At 35.2% G+C, this 25,771-nt stretch overlaps 1 protein-coding gene across 1 annotated transcript in view; it reads right to left on the reverse strand.

Annotated features, from left to right (window-relative positions):
* LOC127870753 (dipeptidyl peptidase 3-like) overlaps positions 1 to 25,771 on the reverse strand; it is a 68,056-nt gene that overhangs the window by 31,844 nt on the left and 10,441 nt on the right. Inside the window, exon 2 of the mRNA XM_052413207.1 lies at positions 15,773 to 15,962. Coding sequence (XP_052269167.1) covers positions 15,773 to 15,940 — 168 coding nt within the window. The 5' untranslated portion in view covers positions 15,941 to 15,962. The remainder of the gene's footprint in view (positions 1 to 15,772; positions 15,963 to 25,771) is intronic.

Genomic DNA, 25,771 nt, shown 5'->3' on the forward strand with positions numbered 1-25,771 from the left:
GATACCGGAAACACCTGTATTTTTTTCAATAGATTGTGTGTTCATGAAATAGTTTTTGCATTATTTAATACAGTATGTTGAATTGGTATTATAAATCAAAGTCAGTTGTAAAGAAGTAAATGAGTATGAGAATATCTACTAGAAATTCATTTAAGGTACCAAACATTTGACAATTAATCGTTCTCATATTTAAAATATAGAAGTAAACACACACAAGAAATATGAAAAAGTATCATATCTAAACAACTGTCAAACTATTTTGAATTTAAATGCACACAAAAGCTGTAGCATAAATACATCATTTTTGCAAAAACAACTTCCAAAACAACTTATCTATTAACCCAAACAGTTTTTGTGCTTCTTAAATGTGTTTAATTGTTTTTAATACCCACTTATTCACATTTTCGACGCATATTTTTAAACTACCAGAACAATTTTCTGACTTACCTTAAATTATAACTCCAATTGAAACAAGAATCAAATCTGTTAAAATCACATATCTTTGAAAGTAACATACAAACTACGGAATGACTTCAAACTGTATAAGCCGTCTATTATATCCACGGTGTCCATCTGACATCAAAACCAATCTTTGATATGAGGGCACAGTCAATTGGCGCCAGGGAACATGGCTATTTAAAAAGGCAACAATCAACATCAGTGTAGCAGCAACAATGCAAGCACATATATAAATAAGTTTTATGGAGAGTACATAAAAGTGAATGAAAGGTCATATACGATTCATATCTAAGCGTTTTACTGGTTTACCACTATGTTGAATTTCCTGAAAATAAAGATCCATAACCAGTATAATCGTCATCATCATAATTGTCATAAAGGCGCTCCAACAGAATCATAACAACTTGAGTGTTAAGAAGGTTTTACTATAGCCATATAAGGAAAACTGTCCCGCTCTATGGTGGCAATGTTTGCCAACAAACCGTAACCATTTTAGAACTCAGCTGATTAAACATTAGACCAAATATTCTGACCAATGTTCATAACGATTTGACTTTAAATGTGACTTCTCAAGTGTATACAAGATTTTAATACATCCGAATAATGAAAACTGACCCGCCCCCGGCAATGTTTTTTAATGAAACGGAACGATTTTTTCGAACATAACCGAACTATCAAAACAACAAATGTTCTGACCAAGTTACATGAAGATTGAACCATAAATGTGACTTCTTGAGTGCTATCAAGGTTGCACTTTATCCAAATAAGAAAAACTGCCCCGCCACCTGGCGGCCATGTTTTTTAACGGACCGGAACCATTTCCCAAACTCAGCCGAGATATCATAAGTAAAAATGATCTTACCAATTTACATGAAGATTATACCATAAATGAGACTTCTAGAGTGTTAAAAATGTTTGCTAAAGCCATTTAAGGAAAACTGCCCCGCTTCCTGGCGGCCATGTTTTTCAACCAACCAAAAATATTTTCAAAGTAATCTGAGACAACATAAAGATAATTGTTTTGACCAAGTTTGCACAGGTTTTCCTCATTTTTGGCAAGATATGTGTATGATATACAATTCATGGACACTAAAGAACACTAAAGCTCGTGGGAACTGCGACATCCTGACTAGATTACCATTGAATGAAACTGATATAAACAATCTAGATGCGAAAAAGGAGTTGCTTAATTAAATGTTTGCGGACCTTTAAGTTACATGTTTGCAAATAGCAAATGCTACAAGAAACGATCCAATCTATCACAAGTATATGAAATAGAAGCAAATGGAATGAGTAAAATGGATATGTATCTGGTCAAACATGAACTAAAACCGTACATACAAAGACAAAAAAGAACTGTTTCAAGAGTAATTATCCCTGCAGCGTTACACTGAAAAGTAATCGAAGAACTCCATGAAGGACACATAAGTGTGGTGAAAATGAAGTCTGGCAAGAAGTTATGTATGTTGGCCCTATATGGACTCCGAGTTCGCAAATTTGAACAAAAGATGTTCTGGTCGTATGGCAAACAAACCTAACCCTCCAGAAGCACCCATCTATCTTTGCGAATACCCTACAAAGCCTTGGTAAAGGGGACATATTGATTCCGCGGGACCATTTCAAGGACATAATTATGTACCTGGTTCTGGTTGATGCATACTTAAAACTGCCAATTGTCAAGGTAATGCAAAAGAAAGTCATGCATACCATAGAACTGATAAGGGCTGTATTTGCATATTTTTTGAGAAAGTGTAATTGACAATGGTCCGCAATTTGCCAGTGAGCCATTCAAACATTTTCTGAAAATGAATGTTTGGAAACATATTCGCAGCGCACCATATCACCCTAGAACAAACGGTTTGGAAGAGACATTTGTGCAGAAAATGAAACAAAACATTCTATCGCAAAAGAGACCCCAGCAAAGTTGTTTATATGTCAATTTTTGTTTGGTGATCAGACATGATCAATTAAAACCAAGTCTAAACAATCGCCTTGCAAATGAAAAATCAAAGATGGTTTATTCAATTAACATCGGCACTTCGAAATTGGTGAACATGTTGCAGTTGCTGATAACAGAGTGGGATGCGAAAGATGGACATCTGCTGTCATTCGCGCGAAAACAGGTTCAGTCTCTTATGAGGTGGAAATTGAGAATGGAGTCATCAAGCGTAGACACTTAGACCAAATTCGTGCATCTTCCAAAAAAATATATAGCGTACCATCTTACACATCGAAATACCAGTTAATAAGTCATTACACACAGTTACAGTTACAGAATTGGTTCCAAATTTTTAATTCTGAGTCATAAGTCCACAGTCAAAATCGACAGAGACGGAAGTGTCGGCTCCATGCAGACTACAGAATCACCATAAAGTCGACGATATCCATTAAGGGAAAGGAAGAAACCAGATACACTCGACCTGTGACTGAATTTTTTGTGTTTAAAGGGACATAATAATGCCCTAGGTAGTCAAGAATTCTTGTCAGACGTTCCCAGCTAGATGAAATAGATCTGTTACTTGATTTCTTGGGTTTAACGGGACAAAATAATGCCCTGGTTAATCAAGAATTATAGTTAAATGTTCTTAGTTTCTATGTTTTTAGTTTGATTTTTTTGTTAGAGTGTAACAGATATTAGAATGTGTATTTTTAACTCAAAGTGATGTGCATGTAATAAGAAGAAAACACTGGACACGTAACGTTTACATCCTTAACAGCGATGTTTCATCTTGTTCAGAATATACACTGTAAAGATACTATATTACATCGACACTTTTGTTTTATTATGTGCACATTTAAAGAAAAAAATCGTGTTAGTGTTATCTATAAGACATGAAGAACAGCTTTATTATGTTAATTTCTATACATAACTTGACATAATTGTATTTTTTATCTCATATTAAGGGAAAGGTATGTGTCATGTATCGTCGGGGATTTATACGATATCGAATATATAGTTGTGTTTAACATCCCGGTGTCTATGAAAAAAATACACTATAAATAAATCTTAAAACCTGTTCCTGTTATTTTATTGTTATCTTCCTAAACTCGGAAACACATTAACTTCCTAAAGTGTTTCACTAGCGCAAAATGCATATCTTAAAAACACTTCCATACCCACTTGAAGACATGCCTCTCAATAGACTAAAAGCATTTGTATTACAAGAGGGCGTGAACGGCCCAAAGTCGCTCACCTGTGATAACAAGATAATATTGGGACAAATCCTCTGGCCAAGTTTCATGAAGATCGGAAAATAAATGTGACCTTTAGAGTGTTAACAAGGTTTTACTAAAGCCATATAAGGAAAAATGCCCCGCCCCCTGGCAGCCATGTTTTTCAACCAACCGGCATCATTTTTGAACTCGTCCAAGATATTATTGGGATAAATTTTCTGACCAAGTTTCATGAAGATCGGACAGTAAATGTGGCCTCTAGAGTGTTTACAAGATGTTGAAATAGCCATATAAGGAAAATTACCCCACCCCTTGGAAGCCATGTTTTTCAAGCAAACACAATTATTTTCACACTAATCCAAGATATCCTTGAGACCAATCTTCTGACCAAATTTCATGAAGACTGGACAATAAATGTGGCCTCTAGAGTGCTAACAAGGTTTTACTATAGCCATATATAGCCATATAAGGAAAAATGCCCGCCCCATGGCGGCCAAGTTTTTAAAGCAACCAAAACCATTTTCAAACTCATCCAAGATATTATTGGGATGAATCTTCTGACCAAGTTTCATATAGATCGGACTATAAATGTGGCCTCTAGAGTATTAACAAGATTTTACTATAGCCATATGTAACCATTTAAGGAAAAATGCCCCGCCCCTTGGCAGCCATGTTTTTCAAACAAACGTAACAATTTTCGAACTCATCCAAAATATCAATAAGACAAATCTTCTGACCAAATGTCATGAAGATTGGACAATAAATGTGTGGCCTCTAGAGTGTTAACAAGGTTTTACTACAGCCATATAAGGAAAAAATGCCCCGCCCCCTGGAGGCCATGTTTTTCAACCAACCGGCATCATTTTCGAACTCGTCCAAGATATTATTGGGATGAATATTTTGACCAAGTTCCATGATGATTGGACAATAAATGTGGCCTCTAGAGTGTTATCAAGATTTGACTAAAGCCATATATAGCTATATAAGGAAAAATGTCCCGCCCCTTGGCAGCCATGTTTTTCAAGCAAAAGTTACCATTTTTGAACTCATCCAAGATATCATTGGGACAAATCTTCTGAGCAAGTTTCATGAAGATCGGAAAATAAATGTGGCCTCTAGAGTGTTAACTAGGTTTTACAATAGCCATATTAGGAAAAATGACCCGCCCCCTGGCGGCCATGTTTTTCAACCAACCGGCATCATTTTCGAAGTTATCCAAGATATTATTGGGATGAATCTTCTGACCAAGTTTCATGAAGATCAGACAATAAATGTGGCCTCTAGAGTGTTAACAAGATTTTACTATAGCCATATATAGCAATATAAGGGAAAATGCCCCGTCCCTTGGCAGCCATGTTTTTCAAGCAAACGTAACTATTTTCGAACTCATTCAAGATATTATTAAGACCAATCTTCTGACAAAATTTCATGAACATTGGAAAATAAATGGGGCCTCTAGAGAGTTAACAAGCCAAATGTTGACGCCGCACAACGCACAGCGCACGACGGACAAAAGGCGATCACAAACGCTCACCATGAGCACGTTGTGCTCAGGTGAGCTAAAAACCAGACGAGATGTCAGTATAACACATATTCTACGCAAGTGTTATAACAAAATTGTTACTTCTATATAGTTAATAAGGTTTAACTAATTGTGAACAAGAGTGCCAAACTGTCACAAGATACGCCCGTTTTAAGGTTTTGGACAACTTGATAACTTTACCATGACCCATATTTGAACTTGACCTACATATCATCTCGACACAACTTCTGACCAAATTTGGTGAAGATCAGATGAAAACTACTTCAATTAGAGAGCGGACACCATGCTAAATGCTTGAAATGCACTAAGTGACCTCGTGATCTAGTTTTTGGCCCGCATGACCCATATTTGAACTTGACCTAGATATTGTCTAGACACAACTTCTGACCAAATTTGGTGAAGCTCGGATCAAAACTACTTCAATTAGAGAGCGGACACCATGCTAAATGCTTGAAATGCACTAAGTGACTCTGTGACCCAGTTTTTGACCCTGCATGACCCATATTCCAACTTGTTTCAGATATTGTCTAGATACAACTTCTGACCAAGTATGGTGATTATCGGATGAAAACTACTTCTATTACAGAGCGGACACCATGCTAAATGCTTGAAATGCACTAAGTGACCCCGTGACCTAGTTTTTGACCCGGCATGACCCATATTCGAACTCGACCTAGATATTGTCAGGATACAACTTCTGACCAAGTTTGGTGAAGATCGGATAAAAACTTCTTCAATTAGAGAGCGGAGACCATGCTTAATGCTTGAAATGCACTTAGTGACCCTGTGACCTAGTTTTTGACCCGGCATAACCTATATTCAAACTTGACCTAGATATTGTTTAGATAAAACTTCTGACCAAGTTTGGTGAAGATCGGATGAAAAATAATTGAATTAGAGAGCGGAAACTGCTGTGGACGCCGTCCGCCCGCCCGCCCACCCGCCCGCCAGCCGCCAAGGTGAAACAATGATACGTCCCGTTTTTGTTTTTAAACGGGCTTATATAAATGCACTTACACAGCTGAGATAGAATTTGACAAAACATGCTATTTAAATAGTGATCACATTTTACTATTGCCATAAATGGAAAACTGCCCGCTCCTGGCGGAAACTTTTTAAACGAGCGACAAACATTTTGTAAAGCAGATATATCTTTGCATCAAATATTCTGAGAAAATTTCATGAAAATGGGACATAAGTGTGACTTCTAGATTTTTCCCAATGTTTTCATATCGCCATATATGTTTTTCAATTATGTGGATCCATTTTCAAATTTGGTTGAGGTATCATCAGACCAAATGGTCAGACCTATGTCAGACCAATGGTGCAATTCGCATGGGTTGAAATGTACTCAAGCAGGTGACTTTCTCTTTCTATCCCTCGTACCACTTAGCGCTTAAAGTTGGAAGGGTGCGCATTTTTATACATGGAAAACGTTACTACGTTGTTAACTAAACAGACTAAAAAGTCCGGGAATTTTCGCACAAGTCCTTTGCTTATAACGAAGGTACATTTATCTCTCCAAAAGATATTTTCGTTCTTACTATTTCACATATTTTTAGATGCTGAAGATCAAATCTACGCATGTTCTACAAGATTAATGGAGTTCCTTCATTCAATCATGAATCTTTTTCCAAAATTCCAAAAAGTGTAAGTAGGTTTCAAAGTTTCTGTTACTTATATAGTTCATGACATATGCAAAATACCTAATGACGCTAGATCACCTGAACTTTAATTCATTCTTGAGGCATTAGTGAGTGTAGCAGGATTGTTAACGTGGTGAAGAAATTGTTTATTATACAAAGAAGATGTTTGCCTGAGGAAACATAAAGTTACGAGTTTTTCAGGTTCATGCCGAAAGGCAGTAGGAATGATAGCTTTGTAGAGGTTGTTTGTTAAACAAAGTAAATGTTTATGAGACGAAAAATTGAATTATAATTCATCAAGATGTTGCGATCATGGCAACACTACTTGCATATGGCGTGAGGTTTAAAGAGATATCATGACAAACAATTAGTTCGACCTAACTTTCCTTTACTTTTTCCATCTGACAGTGGTTACCTGTCATGTTTGTTTTTGAAAAATACTAGGATTGCCATATATTGAAATAAGGTATCTGACCTATTCTCTGATAGGTTGCTAGTAATAGACTTAGCGGCAGTCATGTTATAAACAAGGGGATTGTTCACGGCATTGGTAGAATATACTTTTAATAGATACATCTTTTTTAAGTTGGATTCTCCTTACTTTTTTGCTACTAAATATTAAAATCACTTAATATCAATGTTACTATTTGTTGTTAAGTTAACCTTGAACACATATTTTTTTGCAATCTGTTTATAAATCATAAAATGATAAATAGGGCCTATAATAAAACAAGAATTTTGGGAATGTTAACATAAAAGAATAATACTAACCATTTGGCGAAAACATACAAAACAATACTATTTTTTAAATAAAATGTTATACACAAACAAGGTTAATGGACTAAAATATAAACAAACACACTTGAGTGTTCTTCTTGTGTTAAAGATGTATTAAACTGAGTAAAATTAATATATATGATTTGTTTACCTTTCAATATCTTGCATTTCACATCTTTAGTTCAATGCTATTTCAATTAACTGAACAGCGTGACACACATAATAAAGCAGAATATGCATATGAATCTGAATATACTAAGATCCACTATCATATAAATCAAATCATGTTTGTTTATTTCCATGTTCGAAAGATCCTCTTCTAAATTGTTTTACTTCGCGAGTAAACTGAACTCCCAATTTGCAAACAGAAACACTGGTTTCCATGACACAAATTCACTGTGCACATTTCTTAACAAAATATGTGATTCTTGTATCTAAAACGTAGTCTTTTTGTTGACAAACACATTTCATTATTCCTATCAAACTATATGATGTCAGTCGTTAATTCGATTGATATTTGTCATTTCAATAATCTTAATTTTCGCTTCACAGCGGCGCCATTTGCATACCATAAACCAAACACATTTTATGAACTCGATTTAAATTGGAAGATTTTTAAAAAAATTTAAAATGCTTAGGCAGAATATAACAGTGTAAAATGCTGAGAGATTTCGCGGGCCGCGGATATATTAAGCATATGTTTATTTTTGTGACCCCCGGGGCAGGGTCAAATTTGACCCCAGGGGCATAATTTGAACAAACTAAGTAGAAAACTATTAGATGTCACTACATACCGAATTTGGTAGCCCTAGGCCCTACGGTTATGGACAGAAAGATTTTTAAAGTTTGCGGAAAATAGGCTTTATATAAGCATCTGTTTAATTTTGTGACCCCCGGGGCAGGGTCAAATTTGACCCCAGGGGCATAATTTGAAGAAATTTGGTAGAGGACTATTGGATGTCTCTACATACCCAATTTGATAACCCTAGGCCCAATTGTTATGGACGAGAAGATTTTAAAAGTTTTCACAAAATAGGCCGTATATAAGCAAATTTTCAATTTTGTGACCCCATGGGCATAACAAATTTGAAAGAGGTTCACCCAAGTCACATTCCTGAGAAATTTCATCAGAATTGGACCAGTACTTTAGGAGAAGATGTTTAAAGAAAAAGTTAACGCACGGACGCACGACCGACGGACACCGGACCATGACATAAGCCCCGCTGACCTCTGACCAGTGGAGCTAAAAAAGCTTTTAAATTGTAACACATGTTTACGATAAACACATGTTCACACCTGTGTACGTGTATGCTGTAGCTGTTAGAACATTGAGTTAAATTTTAATAAAAATTGTGTTATTTTTAGTATATTTTTATTTATAACAATGTTGCATTAATTAATTTCAAAAATACCTGTTATGTCTAGAGTAGGATCCTTTATGGCACAAGACGCAAGATTTGAACAAACTTAGCAGAGGTTCAATATACCATGTGGCATAGCGAAAATCGAACCCCTAACCCTTGTTGTAAAGAGTTAAGATAAATTAAAATAATATTTTTTAAGTTATTTACTTTATTTTATTTAGATTTATAAATCATAATTCAAAGGGTGTGTGTATATTTTTGACCCACGGGGCAAGATTAAAACAAACTTAGAGGAGGAGGATAAACCAGTTTACACACCAAAAATAAAACCACTGACCCATGCGGTTTCAGTTTTTGAAGTTTATCTAATTTTTTTGCGAGTATTTATAAAAACTTTAGTCCATTTGGCGTGGGCAATTTTAACCACGTGGGTATGATTTAGATTTAGAGCATATCATGCCAAATAGAAAACTTCAGGACTTGTGGTTTCATAGAAGATTGTTAGATTTTTCAATAGTTTTCAATAAGGTAAACAAGTAACCCCTAGGGCGAGACAAATTTTTACAGTCGCCATAACAATACTGGTGTCAGCTATTCTTTTAGTAATTAAGCAAATAAATCTATATAAATCGTGTGACCCCTGCTCGTGGCCAGTTTTGAATCCAGGGACATGAATTTCGCCGACTTGATACATGACCACAATACCGTGTTATATCCTAAAACCCAAAGCCTTCGGCCTTGAGATTTCAGAAAATATACGTGTTAAGTATTCATAATATACATAAAAAGAAAAGAAGTAATCCCCAAGACAGAGCCCAGTTTGACCCTAGGGGCAATATTTAAAAACGAAATGTAGAAGTCCATCATATACTCACCAAATATGAAACCACTGTCCCTTTCGGTTACTTAGTCGAATATTTTAAAAGTAATTACGTATATATACCTGTATAAATAATACAACGCCTAGGATTAAACGTGTAATCTTTGTTCAGTTTACTATAAAACGATCTCCAAGTTTCCTTTTTTTATATTTTTTTAGCTTAAGTGACCTACATATACAATCGACCAAAACAATTTAATAGACTTCATATGAGAATCAGCCAAGGATCATTGCTTAAATGTTTGATAAAATCTACCCAGTAATTCAGGTGGAGAAATTGTAACAAGAGGGCCATGGGCCCTAAGGCGCTCACCTGAGACCCAAAGGAAATAAAATATTCTGTAAAGGTGAAGTTCAAATTAATAAAAGTAATTCATGAAACACAAATATCAGTATAAGGTTCACAAGAAGAAATTCGCTCGCCCCTAGAAACCATGCTCTTCAGAGCACCGGAGCCATTTTCAAAGTAAATCAAGATATTATAAGAACGTTTGTTCTCAGCATGTTTCATTAAGATTGAACTAACATGAGACTAATAGGGAGTTCACAATGTTTCACTATAGCAATCAAAAGAAATCTGCCACCAACCTCAGGGCCTTGCTTTTAAACAAACTATTTTCAGACTCACCCGTCCAATTAAAACAACAATCAACCCTATTTAAAACACAAATCTTTGATAATCACACCAAAACTACCCACCTGAAATTCATAAACTGTGTGCCATAACAATTTGTGTTCCACTCTTATCAGTCTAAAGGTCTTTGATGTGAGTTCCCAGCTGGGCCTATTTCTAGGGACTAAGTAAGGGCTTTTAAGCTACAAGCCTGTTACATTAAATTAACAATTCAAGAACAGTCAATAGCGAATTAATTAGTTGCTGAAAAGCAGGTGGATGAATAGGATCAATGGGGAAATAAGAGTGCATTCCTGTCAAGCCATGCATTCATGATTGGGGGTCAAACAGAATTCAAGTTATATACAGTTGTTTCTCCCCTAAGCAATTTTCTGTGAAATCAATATTACCACTTAAAAGTTTGAGAATTTTGAAATTTAATAAAGGGTTTTCAGATGGCAAAAATATGTGTGTTGCACTTCATCCCCAACCAATCATAAACATAATAATCCTCTTCAGAAAGGAACAAATATAAATAAATAATTTTTGGAAATTTAACTGTATATCTTATCGGCAGAATTAATATTCAGATGACTACATGGAGATCATGAATATCATAATATGCATAAATTTTATTCAACGTGTACATTGGTAATTGCATAGTAGAGTGTAAGCCATTTAAAGCCATGTTTTTCAACAGACCGCAACCATAAAGGAACTTGGCCTAGATATCATAACAAGATATCCATAAAACCAATGTTTCGACCAAGTTTCATGATGATTGGACAAAAAATTGTGACTTCTAGAGTGTTCACAAGCTTTTTTGATATACAAATATAAGGAAAAAGACCCCTCCCCCTCCTGGCGGCCATGTTTTCAACCGTCGTATCAAGGAAACAAATGTTCTGACCAAATTTCATAAAGATTGGGCAAAAAAATGTGTCTTTTAGACTGTTCATATGTTTTCACTATATACATATAGAGAAAACTGCCCCACCCCCTGGCGGCCATGTTTTTCAAATGTTCACGACTATTTTCAAACTTGTCCGAGATACCCACATAACCAATGTTTTGACCAAATGTCATGATGATTAGGCAAAAAATGTGACTTCTAGAGTGTTCACAAGCTTTTCTACTATATATATATATGAAATATAATTATCTCCCTGTTAATACACAAATATATTCATGATTTCACTGTATCTTCTTGATCCAACGGATTTCCGCGGTGTCTCTAACATAGTGTGAAGGTAGTTTAGAATCCTTATCGGATCTTGCCCTAATACAACTATGGTTTCATGTTTGTAAATAAGTGTCTATGTATGTAACATTGTCCATTCTGTGTATGTATAAATTGTTCCCACGTCGAGATGTGTTGCGGTGTAAGTGCGAGATATATAGCTGTGAATGAACCGTCCTTTCTTGGGGATGGGGATTTCATAGTGTGTATGTCTCGTACTGCACCGTAGCTAGGCGCACACGCCGAAGTCTCAAATGGGAATATGTATGTCTGTTTGTATGTCTGTGTATCTGGTTGTTCACATACCTTTCTCCCTATATTATATATATATATATATATATATATATATATATAAGGAAAAAGACCCCCCCCCCTCTGGCGGCCATGTTGTTTTACCGATCCGAACCATTTTCGAACTCAACCGTCGTGTCCAGGAAACAAATGTTCTGGCCAAATTTCAGGCAGATTGGACCAAAAATGTGGCTACTAGAGTGTTCACATGTTTTCACTATATAACTATTGAGAAAACTGCCCCACCCCCTGGCGGCCATGTTTTTTCACCGCTTTGGACCACTTTCGAACTCATATGAGATATCAATGAAACCAATGTTTTGACCAAGTTTCATGATGATTGGGCAAAAATTGTGACTTCTAGAGTGTTCACAAGATTTCTCTATAGCCATATAAGGAATACTGCCCCGCCCCCTGGCGGCCATGTTTTTCAACAAACCGAAACAATTTTTAACTCAACCAACATATCATTAAGACAAACATTTTGACAAAGTTACATGAAGATTGAGCATCAAATGTGACTTCTACAGTGTTCACAAGGTTTTTCTTTTGTTTGACCTAGTGACCTAGTTTTTGATCCAGCATGACCCAGTTTCGAACTAAGTCGAGGTGTAATTGGGACAAATGTTTTGATCAAGTTTTATGAATATCGGACAAGAAATGTGGCCTCTAGAGTGTTCACAAGGCAAAATGTTGACGGACGCACGACGCACGACGGACAAAAGGCGATCCCAAAAGCTCACCATGAGCACCTTGTGCTCAGGTGAGCTAAAAAGAAACTATTGACAGAAGTACCCACGTACGTTCTGGTGGCCATGAAAACGGACATGATCATGGATCCTTAAAGCTTCCAATGAGCCATTTGTAATCAGGTGAGCTAAAATTAAATCAAGATCAAAATTTTTATAACAAAGACATCATGTTTATATATTGGAGACATACCGGTAAAAATGAGCTTAGTATAATTAATGGACATGCATGTAGTGTTCATTTAAAAGGACATAAACACGAATATTTCGCACAATATTTCGAAAATAACGTAAACGCATAACAAATTAGTGTTCCTTATAGCAATAAACAAAACTTTAACGCAAGATGTGGTCTGGAAACATAGATGTAACGCGTTTTTTATGTTTTTGTGTTACAAAATATTCAAAATGAATTTCCCGAGCCGATATCCGAACACTTACGAGCGAACGCGAGATTGGCTTGTGTCAGCGAACACGACTTAGTTCTCATGAATCCAAAGCCAGTCTCGAGTTCTTTCGTACATTTCGTGACGGAAAATTCACAAGCAATATATTGTGGAAAAATAAAAATGAGAATTTTGTATCTCGTGAAATGTTTTTAACCATAACATATCTAGCGTTGAAGTTTTGGCTCTTGTCATAAGGAACGCTGATGACTTATGGATTAACTATATTTTACGAAATAGTGTGCGAAATATTCGTTTATTTTGAGTATTTATTTAACTTTAACATACACGTGAACACTCAAAACATTTCAAAGTAAAAAGGTGTTCTGCATGTTTATCACGCGGCTCGCTATTTGAGCATGCCATCTGGAAATTCATCAATTTCAATGTGAAAAGCATTTCATATAAACATTATTTGATCTTCAATTTTGCTTGATGTTTTTCGAATGCCAACACACATTTTTGGCAAAATCTATTGCAAAGAAATAAATATTAACTAAATATAAACTAAACAAAAACTAAAATATTAACTTGAATATACACTTAACAAAAACTTATATATTAACTTTAATAATAATCTAAACAGCGCATTTGTCTGGATTTTAGGGTGATGATAATATTATAAGATGTAACAGGTATTTCAAATTGTTAACAGAATACTGTACTATACTTGTATTTGATTTTATTCCAAATATGGGGCGTTTTTGAAAGAAGGTTTTTACTGCCAGCAAAGAAAAGCAAATCAAAGAAGTTCAATTCTAACTGTATGACAGGGAAATTGAACATATAAGTCTACACGAAAGTTATTGAAGAAATTAATTTTGTTTATCATTAATTTATAATGTCATTTTAAACGGGTATAACCATATCTAAAGTACTATGAAACAGCTGAACGGTACATGCACAACTTGTGAACATTTGATATGGATCATTTTAGGTAAATGAATTCACTGGAGAAAGCAATTTCATTTTTGATATGTTGAAACAGAATTGATGTGGTAAATATACTCAACAATCATGATTCTCGGAGCATATAATAATCTTATGTGTGCAACTTCCACAAACGTGGTCGAATAATTAAATAAACTGAAAGGATCGAAGGAGTAAACCCAAAAAAGTGCCAAAAGTATACTAAAGACGAATATGTGAAACATTTTGCTATTGTGTTATTACACTTCAAAGATTTGATATACGTGGTCGAATAATTAAATAAACTGAAGGAGTAACCCCAATATAGTGCCAAAAGAACACTAAACAGGAATATGTAAAACATGCTGTTTTTAGTAATTACAATGTAAAGATTAATTTCAGAAACCTGAATAAACTTGCGATAAGATGATAAACGACGTAAAGGGGTCATTCAATCGAGAGGGTGAATGAAATACAGTAAGAGCGAATGACATTTACTCTGTGGTCAGGATTGTATGATTGTATTGGGTCAACTTGAAGCCAGATGACAATTTGCTCCGGTCGAAACCAAATCCATTTCATTGCTTACACATGCGGGAAAGCGCTAACCCCACCCCATCCCCCCTAGCGACCATGATTTTCAATGGGCCGGAACCAGTTTTTAATTTAACCGAGATATCATGAGACCAAATGTTCTGCGTTTCACTAATATAAGACGGAAAATTTGACTTATATTGTGTTCACAAAGATTAACGGTAGCCACGTAAGTAAAACTGCCTCGCCCCCTCAGATATACATGTTTTCAAGTTTGGTTGAATTATCATCAAAACAATCTTCTGATCAAATATCATGAAGATTGGAAAAATGTGACGATAAGACTGTTCACAAGCTTTTTATTTAATTTGACATAGTGACCTAGTTTCTGACCTCACGAGGTCCAGTTTCAACTCGGAAACGAAATCATTAGGACAAATGTTTCGATGACCAGGTTTCGAGGTTTCGAGACGATTAAACAATAAATGTGGCCTATAGTGTTCACATTCTAAATGGTGACGACGCAAAAGGCACGATTTACGACGCAAGACGACCGCCCGACAAAATACAATAAAAAAATCAACAAAAGCAATGTTTGCTCACGTACGCTAATATGGAATACTATGGCCTTTTCTCAAATCAGCTAAAAATCGCGTTTTGATTTTCTTGTTAACAAATGTATTTCTACCGCATTATTATAAAGGTTATAGAAACCATGAATACTTGCATACACAAAGTTTCATGAGATGATCGCTTTCTTTGTCGAATGCAGAAAGACAGCAATCACGTTGTATGAACTGAATGTGATCAAACATTTTACTAAAAAGTATTAATACCTCAAGGAACGGTTGGAAACAGATCAATAATAATATGATGCATTCAACTATTAATATTATTTAAGGCAATATGCAGCAGCTCTATTCAGCATTTCCAGATAAGAAAGAGCTTTATTATGAATGATTTTTAAGGACAGGTGCCTTTTTATAGATAGTTTTTCAAACGGCTGTCATTTTAAAAGAAGATATTTCGCACATCAATTTTATATAATTTCTCGGTTTTAATATTCCATAATACAAAAGTTCTCTTGAACACAGTTTACTTGTTAAAATCAACTCAACGATTCCGCCTATTGTTTCTATCGTGTTACCTGGTAAAGAATGATGAGCCCCCCATACCAGCAGGCTCTGGACATGTAGTGGGCGTACTTCTTTTCTCGCTCGCTCAGCTTGTTAAAGGCAGAGGAGCATTCTAGCATGTGGAACTCGGTGTTTGGCTTCACATAATGCAAGTCTTCCGAATAAGCGGGGTCACACATTTCTTCACCAGTCGAGGAATATCTGAAATAATATATATGGTAGATGGCATATGCCATCTTATAACTTAAGCTATTACATTGTAATTATTACTGTTATTTAGTGTTACAGGAGGGCAATTGTTTTTTTAGGGCAATAAAGGAGGTGCGGAGAGATAAACAAAACTAATTTTTAAACAGATAACAGGTCCAATAACTTTCCCCGTTTTAAAAAAGGATACCGGTGAAAATCTAGAAATTCAATAGCACAGGGAAATTTTGCAGACAAAATTAAAGAAGCCTTTCTAGAATTTATCAGACTGCTACATTTAATGCATATAAGACTTAGGTACTACCAAGTGGACAGCACTGTAAAAACCAGTAAAATATTGAAGCCATCATGAACATTGAGCGACAGAGACAACTCGAATAAACTGCAATATACGGAACACCTGCCCTGGATAAGAAATTGAGACAGAGGGGCACTGGAACTTGTTGTACAAAGTATTTCCATTCTGAGCAAGGACAAGAACAGGATAGGAAGGAAGGAAGGGTACAATCTGGATGGCATATCTCTTTGCTTTGATGTATAAAAGAAGCTTCACAATAAAGCTTTTACTATTAGAAATTAATACAACAACCCACATTCTAGTTCTGGACTTACCCGCACTCTAGCGGCCATGTTTTTCAACGGACCATAACCATTTTCGAACTCCGCCCATATAATTCTAACAAATGTTCTGAATAAACTTTATGACTATGCATATGATTTCAAGAGTGTTACTGTTAGCAGGGGTATAGCCATATTAGCAACCATGTGTTTGTTTTTTTAAACGCACCGGAACCATTTTCGAACTTGGCAAATATATTTCTTTAAACAATTCTCCAAACAAGTTTTGTGATTTTTTTGACAAAAAAATATGACCTCTACATTTTTAACAAAGTTTTACTCAAGCTATTATGTCCAAATAAGGAAAACTGACCCGCACTATTGCGGCCACGTTTTTCAACGGACCGCAACCAATGTCAAAATTCGGAGAAGGTATCCTTAAAACAAATATACCTACCATGTTTTATGAAGATTGGACAAAAGTTGTGACTTCTACAGCGTTATTGAGGTTTTACAATAGCTCCTAAAGGCATATAAGGATGACTTCCCCGTCCCCTAGCGGCCATATTTTTCAACAGACTGAAACCATTTTCGAACTAGACCAAAATCTTGAACAAATATTCCTAGAATGTTTCATGAAGATTGAACTAATAATATGACTTCTACGGTGTTAACAAAGTTTTATTACAACCATATAAACAAAACTGTTCCGCCTTCTGTCGGCCATGCTTTTCAACGGACCGAAACTATTTCTAGCCTCAGCACAGAAATCAGGAACAAATGTTGTGACCAAGTTTCAGGAAGATCGGATAGGCAAAAAGACTTCTTGGGTGTTAACAACGATTTTAATACTAAAGCCATATGAGGAAAAACTGCCTCGTCCGCAGGCGGTCATGCTTTTCAACGGACCTGAACTGTTTTCGAACTCAGCTGATATATAATTAGGAACAATGTTCTGATTAAGTTTCATGAAAATTTGACAATAAATATTGCCTGTATAGTGTAAACAAGGTAAATGTTGACGACGCGAGAACGGCGACGCACGACGCACAACGGACCTAAAGTGATCACAAAAGCTCACCATGAGCACGTTGTGCTGAGGTGAGCTAAAATTACACATGACAAAGCTCGTAACAATCAGATAACTGATGAAAAAAGAAAACTTATGTAAATAGATGTGGCAGCTTAACCTTTTGGCTATGTTCCAAAATGAATCAGTGACTTTTTTGGTTCTGTACTGGATTATGGTGGTAAGATATTTGCGCAAGTTACAAAAGAAAAAGTGTCCAGTTTTTCACCATGACCAGCTTAAAGGGGCCTTTCAAGTTTTGGTAAATTGAGAAAAAAATGTTTTAGATTCGCAAATTTTCGTTGTGGTTAAGATATTTGTGAAGAAACAGTAATACTAAACATTTCCCTTGCTCTAAAATATCTAGTATATGCATCTGTTGAAGACTTAAAAACCTGAAAATTTTTAAGCATTGCAACGCGAAACGATTGAATAATGTTGAGAGTTATGTTGTTGTCCTTATATTTTGTGATACTATGATGCTTGCTTGTACAACGTATAAAATACATCACTCATTGTATAAGCACGGATGGCCGAGTTGTCTAAGCGATAGACTTTTACTCCATAGATCAGTGGTTCGAGCCCAGTTGAGGGTTACTTTTTCTTTCTTTCTTTAATTTTATTCTTTATTTTTACTGGAGCTTTTTAGATCCAATGTTAACATTTACCAATATAAAGCATTTAATAACAAACTTCAATACGTGCCGAAATCTGTGAAAAGGCCCCTTTAAGATTCTGCAACTTAACTATGTTTTCACCATGTTATTTATGTGTTCGTTTGTTATACTACAGTCACATGTAAGCAGTATCGCGCAAATGGATGAAAGTGGAGAATGAACAATAATCGTTCTTTATTGAAATACTTTATTTATTGATACACATTTGATGACTGTGTTCACAACAACAGCTGTTAGCTTTGATGAATGTTTATTATGCCCCCCTTCGAAGAAGAGGGGGTATATTGTTTTGCTCATGTCGGTCGGTCGGTCGGTCGGTCCGTCGGTCGATCGATCGGTCGGTCGGTCCGTCCACCAGATAGTTTCCGGATGATAAATCAAGAACGCTTAGGCCTAGGATCATGAAACTTCATAGGTACATTGGTCATGACTGGCAGATGACCCCTATTGATTTTCAGGTTACTAGTTTTAAAATAGTTTTGTTCAATAACTTACCTCCTGTGCTTTTCTTATCGTTTGGTGTTTAAAACAAATTGTCAATTGCTGTAAAACAACAGCTTGAAATAATGATCAAATGATTAGTTTAAAGTTATTTAAACTGAAAAAAAACGCACTACTAATGCTGTGGTGTTTAATGTTAAGTTTTGCCTCTGGCAAGGCAAATGTTAATTTATCAGCTAATTTCGCTTATGATCGTGTGTTGACTGACTTCCATTGTCATCGCATTCTATAATGGAGTAAATGATCTACTAATGGGGAAATCCTCGCCTATTAACAACATTTTGAAATTTTATTTTGCCGAAAAGTTTTGTGATCATATAAGTATTTACAAGTGTGTTGTCTAATCCATGAATTGTTCAATATGTACAGATACAATACAATATGAAAAACATGCATGGCCATTCTTTACATATTTGTAGTATGAATAAAATGTGCATGTGAAATAGCATTATTTTGTGCATAAAATTAATAAATATTTAAGAGATTGTGAATTTTCGTCATTTATTTTATTGAAGAAATAAAAAGATGAAAAATGATCATCTTTGACAATCTCTGACCAAGTCCTTTTTATAGTATGATATATTATATCTGATGTACATTTAAAAGAATACCTATTTAATATATAAAAACATTGAATTAAATTCAAACCACTGTGTATTTGGTTAAGCTAATTTTTCTCTTGTCTTTTATACAAATGACAACACAGAAGTGTATACTAACAAACATCCATGAAATGTACCGGTTATCATTAATAAACATAAAATCAATTAGACAAATTTAGCATCTATAATACTATATGCTTGCGAAAAAGATTACCTTCTTATAATTAAGATATGCTTTAAGGAAACCATTTACTAAAATAAAATACAATAACATAAATATACATTAAACAGACATTATGAATAATAATCCATCCTGTCCATAGCAAGCATCCGATATCCGCGTAAAAAAATCACCAACAAATCTCATAAAACTTGTATTTCTGAATCAAATTTAAAATGGCAAATTTCTGAAATAAATTTATATATGTTACATAAAAGCATATCCATAATTTAAAATATCACAAATAATTAATACAAGCTACACATAGAACAGCTCAAAGACTCACCTGCAGTTGTTAATTGTTTAAACTGTAACCTATGTGAAATACTACGGTGGCGTGAATGGTACATAGAAAATATTTCATTAAGCGAAATCTCGATTACAAGCGCATGCAATAGCTATTGATTGTGCACACTCAAATTATGACATGTGCACGCGATAGCTATGAAAAGCAACAATATCGCTAGGAAAAGCGCACGCAATGGCTAAAATGTGCGCGCAAGATGGCTACGTCGTATGCACGCGACAACTATGACGTACACATGCGATAGCTATAACATGCTCACAAGATAGCTATGACGTGCGCACGCGATATTTTAGTGATGGCATGTCTATTTATTCGGTGTCTTGAAACGAATGTAGTTATATTTTAAGTCGCAAGATTTAAGTATACAGATGTAGTGCTTAATGGCATTAACATCAAATATCTACTAGCTACTTAAACATAAACGACAGTTTATCTGATGAATAATCTCCTTCATGTCGTTCCATAGAATCATTTTATGTAAGTATTTCATGTTTCAAATGTTAAAAATAGCACTCTTAAAGACCAACATACTTGTTGGCGCTACATCGATACCATCAAATTTATATTTTGAGTGTTACGGAACCGAAAATGTGTCGCCTGAACATCGTCTGAATGGTATTGGTAAATATTCTAACAGAGAACATGACAATTTTAAATGAATAACTTGTTGACTGCACGAACATTATATGCAGTTGTATACTCTTTTATTTCATGGATGTTCAGTTTCAATGACTTTAAACGTGTAACGTGAACGTTCAAATTGTTCGTTACGTTTATACGGTAATAGATGGTGTTCACGAGGCATTTAGGAAAAAACCATTAGAAATTAAACGGAATGCTCAGTACATACACGCACCTTTAAAGTGCAAACTCGAAAGCATGACACACTTAAACATTGAGAGTTCATGCGTTTAGAATTTAAATTCAATAGATCGAAAAGACGTAAATAAAGCCAGTATTGGAAAACGTGAACTTGAACCCCTAAAACATGAAGGTTTCTGTGAATAACCTTGTCTTGTATGTAGGCTAACTAAAAATAATATTACCACGAAAAATTATTTAGTTAAGCGTTTAAACATTAAAATACAATAACCTTACAGATCGTTATAAATAAAGTCGTATACACATGTAAATAAGTTTTTGAATACAACCAACGGAATACCCATTACTGATTTCAGGGATGTCAATTGTCCCAAATTTGAAATCCGGAAAATTTAGTTGGGGTTGGGGCCGCAGGTTCCAACGGGGAGAAAGGGCAGAGACCCCCCACCCCTCCCCCGCAAGCTCTTATTATATATTTTGTATAGTCTCCCTTGTTGCTATTTTAAGTAAAAAAATGCGAACTATTATAAACCAGACCATCCGTATCACACCAAATGTGTATTCGTCATTCTATATAAAACAAGAACGTCGAACATGAATTTCAAATCGACGAAAAATACTTTTCCGAAAACGACACTCCGGACCGAAAAAATGTGGATGTTGTGCACGTGAAATAAAATATGCATATCTTTTGACTACATTAAATGAAAACCAGTTACCTAGAAAATACGAAAACAATAGATGATTAAGATATTGTTTTACAATACGTTATTGCAGAGCTTTACTTTGCTAATCGATCACTTAAAATATTTCAAGATTGCGGGCATTTGCAACGTTTTGTTCACTTGTAAGATTTTCGGAAAGTAGCGAAGGTTTCTCGTCAGTTGCCCCTCATATCCGTTCCATATCCGCTAAACAATCAGAAATCAAAAAATAAAATACCGTGAAAAAATCGTTACCGAGCGCGAATTTCCGGAATGCCGATAATATTCGTTCTCAAAAGATCGCGAACTACCAATTCCCCCCCCCCCCCCCAAAAAAAAAAACAAACAAACAAACAACAACACACACACACAAACACACGCGAACACACACACACAATTATTGGATTTACAAAGGTCTCATAAATTTGTACAATCGACACCCCTGCTATTTTAACGAGTGGCCGTTATGATTAAAATACACCACTGCCTCTTTTAACGAACAAAACGCTGACTATGACACTTTCAAACTTGATTATTAAAATTGAATGTTAATTTTTGCATTCGTGTCGGATTAAATGTGCTCGAAATATCAAACTTTCGAAAAAAAAACTTCATTTTCATTTTCTCGTTACATCTATAAAAGTATATGCTGATGAAAAATCTATTTAATTATTATAAGTTATAACCAAACACAATTTACACATTTTAGAACAGTAAGATGTCTTCTTACAGATGGGGGAGGTAAGCACTGAACATTAAAACCTTAACAAGAGTGCATGAAATATATAACTTCGATAGAATAAAAGAATGTAAGCTTATGCAATTGACCGGATCCGCAAGAAATTGGTGTGCTCGGTAAAATCAAAAATAAAAGATATGTAATGACAGTTTTTGTCAGTAAATGTTTTTTTTGTATCCTGCTTTGTATAATGTTAATGTTTTAAAACGCTTGGTACGGATGTTATTTACACTATTTATCGCATTTAAAGCTACGAATACAATCTTGTTAAAACAATAATCATGTTATTTCATACATTGTATGTGTACACTTTTCTAAACAATTAATACTATGACGAATTATAGTCCCTGTTTTACGGTCAAGGATATCGGCTTAAAATTTGCGTGGACCCTTCCTGTTATAATAATTGAAGAAAAAATAAGGATATATCCGTAACATACATTAAGACATTCGAATATAAACGAAACACGTGTGTGCACGTTCAATTAACAGTTTTCCTCCTTGAATTGCACAGTTTTTTAATGATGTAGTTTTTTCACGGCATGTAAAGTATGGGTTCTTAACATACAATGCACACAATCAAAATGCATTGTTTCAAAAAAGATACTTTTTTCGAGTTATTGTATATCTTGAAAATCAGACTGCGGTATCAGTGTACACTTGAGTAAATCGATAGCACATTATGTGACTCGACAATTAACTAGAATAACATAGTGATCGAGCTTTATCGCTGAGCTAGACTTACCTATTCAGCGAAGGTTAATCCGGATTGCCTCCCAAACGCAACTCCCAGTTATCCCACTAACTGAATACGCGTCACACAGCTGCCGTTTGTCATATTATAGTGTAACACGGAAGAATTTATCGCAAAATTGGGAAAAGAGGATGGGTATGTGAGCCCTTTGGTAGTTTTGTGTGAGACGAACTCCGGATTATTCTTCGCCTTAAAGAAGTTAAAGGTAATGTTCGTTCAATCCTATAAGGTCATCCCACACATTAATTCCAAAATGGACCCGTTATATACTTTAAAAGTTCATTTCGTAACTATCGTTATATCATTAGCGGTGTCGATATGTTGTACCTTTTATAACTTAATCATTATATGGTAAAATTGACGGTGCATGAAATAATCTTAAGATTGGACCTATCTGTCATTCGATTTTATATTATAATATGTTCACAGCTGTAATAGTGCATTTACATTAAAGCACATTATAAAATGCATTTTACAACTTGGTTCGAAATAAATCACATACCATTAACGATTATGTCCAATATTTAATTCCCAAATCAAAACCTCATTCGTACAACTTAAGATCAAAGCTAGCCCCTTACTATGTCGCATAAACGTAATAATATAATAAACAATTATCCCACATGAGATCTATACAATTATCATTTTTATTGACGTGTCTGCATATCAATAATTTATCAGAACTTAATGCAATTACTATTCGGAAACCCAATCATCAAAGGATCTTTCACAGTGTTTTCCAGGCGTTACTCGATCCGGCAGTGTCTATAATCGATTGATATGGCAGACCGCACTAAGTGTCTTTGATCCATCGATCTAGTGTGTGCCCCTCGGGGCTTAAAGGAAGGAATTAGCAGTTGATTCGATGTAGTAACTCCAGTGCGTGATTTCCAATGTTCATATCTCATACAATATTAAAGAAAGAATTCATAGCCGAAAGCGCAGCATCTATTGAACAGTAGCTAAGGCATTTCACAAGCATAGAGGTTGTAAAAAGTATCAGTAATAATTATGTTATATTCGGTTCTAGAGTATTTCATTGTCGATTGCAGAAATTAAACCACTGTTTAGTATCATATGTTAGGTAATGTTTGTGTTTGGTGTTCCCCTTTAGATTATAATAATGGCCGGCTGTTGTGCCGAAATATCTGCATGTTTCAATGCCGTCTTGATAAAGCAACAATGTTAAGTTGCATCAGAATTATATTCAGGGTGCAGAATCCACGGGTTTTCAGGGTAAAACACGGGCTTGACAGGGGCTTACACACGGGCTCGACAAAATGTAAACACACCGTCAAGAACTTTATTTTTGCAAATATCTATAGTTACTGAAATACATTTGCAAAAATCTTTAGTGTATAAAAGTTTCTCATACAGTTTGTGTCGATATCTTAGCGCATAAGAATAAATCCTTGAAACAGTTTTTATAAGTTATTTGAAAAAAATCACCACTTACCGGTGTGTTTAAATCCATTAAAGGGACCTTTTCTCGTTTTGGTAAATTGATAAAATGTACAAAATTTGTTTAAGATTCGCAAATTTTCGTTGTAGTGATGATATTTGTGAGGAAACAGTAATACTAAACATTTACCATGCTCTAAAATATCCATTATATGCAACGCGAAGTTCTGTTGTTATGCGATACTACGAGAAATGCTTATAAAAAGCATAAACAAGATGGCCTGAAAGGCCCAAAGTCACTCACATGAGATTCAAAGAAACTGACCTGTTCTGTGCAGCCCAAGATGTCATTAGAACAAATGTTCTAACCAACTTTCATGAATTGTGAACACTCTGGCAGATCGTTTTTCATCAGACTGTATATATTTCGTACACATCCAAAATATCATTAATACAAACATTCTGACTAAGTTTCATGAAGATTAAACAAAAAATGCTACTTAAAGAGTGTTAACAATTTTTTACAATAGCCATATAAGGAAAAATGCCCTGCCCCCTGGTGGCCATGTTTTTCAACCAACTGAAACAATTTTTCAACTCGTCTAAGATATCATTGGGACAATTCTTGTGACCAAGTTTCATGAAGATTAGACAATAAATGTGGTCTCTAGAGTGTTAACAAGGTTTTATTATAGCCATATAGCCATATGATATAAGGAAAATGCACCGACTACTGGTGCCCATGTTTTTCAACCAACCGTAACTAGTTTTCAACTCATCTAAGATATAATTTGGACAAATCTTCTGACCAAAAGTCATGATGGTCAGACAATAAATGTGGCATCTAGAGTGTTTACAAGGTTTTACTATAGCCATATAAGAAAAAATGCTCCACCCCCTAGTGTACATGTTTTTCAACCAACCCGAACCATTTTCAAACTCGTTCAACATATAATTAGGATGAATCTTCGGACCAAGTTTCAAAAGATCGAACAATAAACGTGGCCTCTAGAGTTTTACTAAAGCCATATAAAGCCTGATAAGGAAAAATCCCCCGGACCTGGTGGCCAGGTTTTTCAAGCAACCGGAACCATTTTCGAAATTGTCCAAGATATCATTGCGACAAATCTTCTGACCAAGTTTCATGATAATCGGACAATAAATGTGGCCTCTAGAGTGTTAACAGGGTTTTACTTCAGCCATATATAGCCATATACGCACAAATGTGACGCCCCCTGATGGCCATGTTTTGAAAGAAACCGGAACCAATTTTCGAACTTGTCCTAGATATCATTGGGACAAATCGTCTGACCAAGTTTCATGATGATTGGAAAATAAATGTGGCCTCTGGAGTGTTAACAAGGTTTTACAATAGCAATATAAGGAAAAATGCCCCGCCACCTGGCGGCCATGTTTTTCAACCAACTGGCATCATTTTCGAACTCGTCC

The sequence above is a fragment of the Dreissena polymorpha genome, chromosome 3 (genome assembly GCF_020536995.1).
Source record: "Dreissena polymorpha isolate Duluth1 chromosome 3, UMN_Dpol_1.0, whole genome shotgun sequence".
In the NCBI taxonomy this organism is placed as follows: domain Eukaryota; kingdom Metazoa; phylum Mollusca; class Bivalvia; order Myida; family Dreissenidae; genus Dreissena; species Dreissena polymorpha.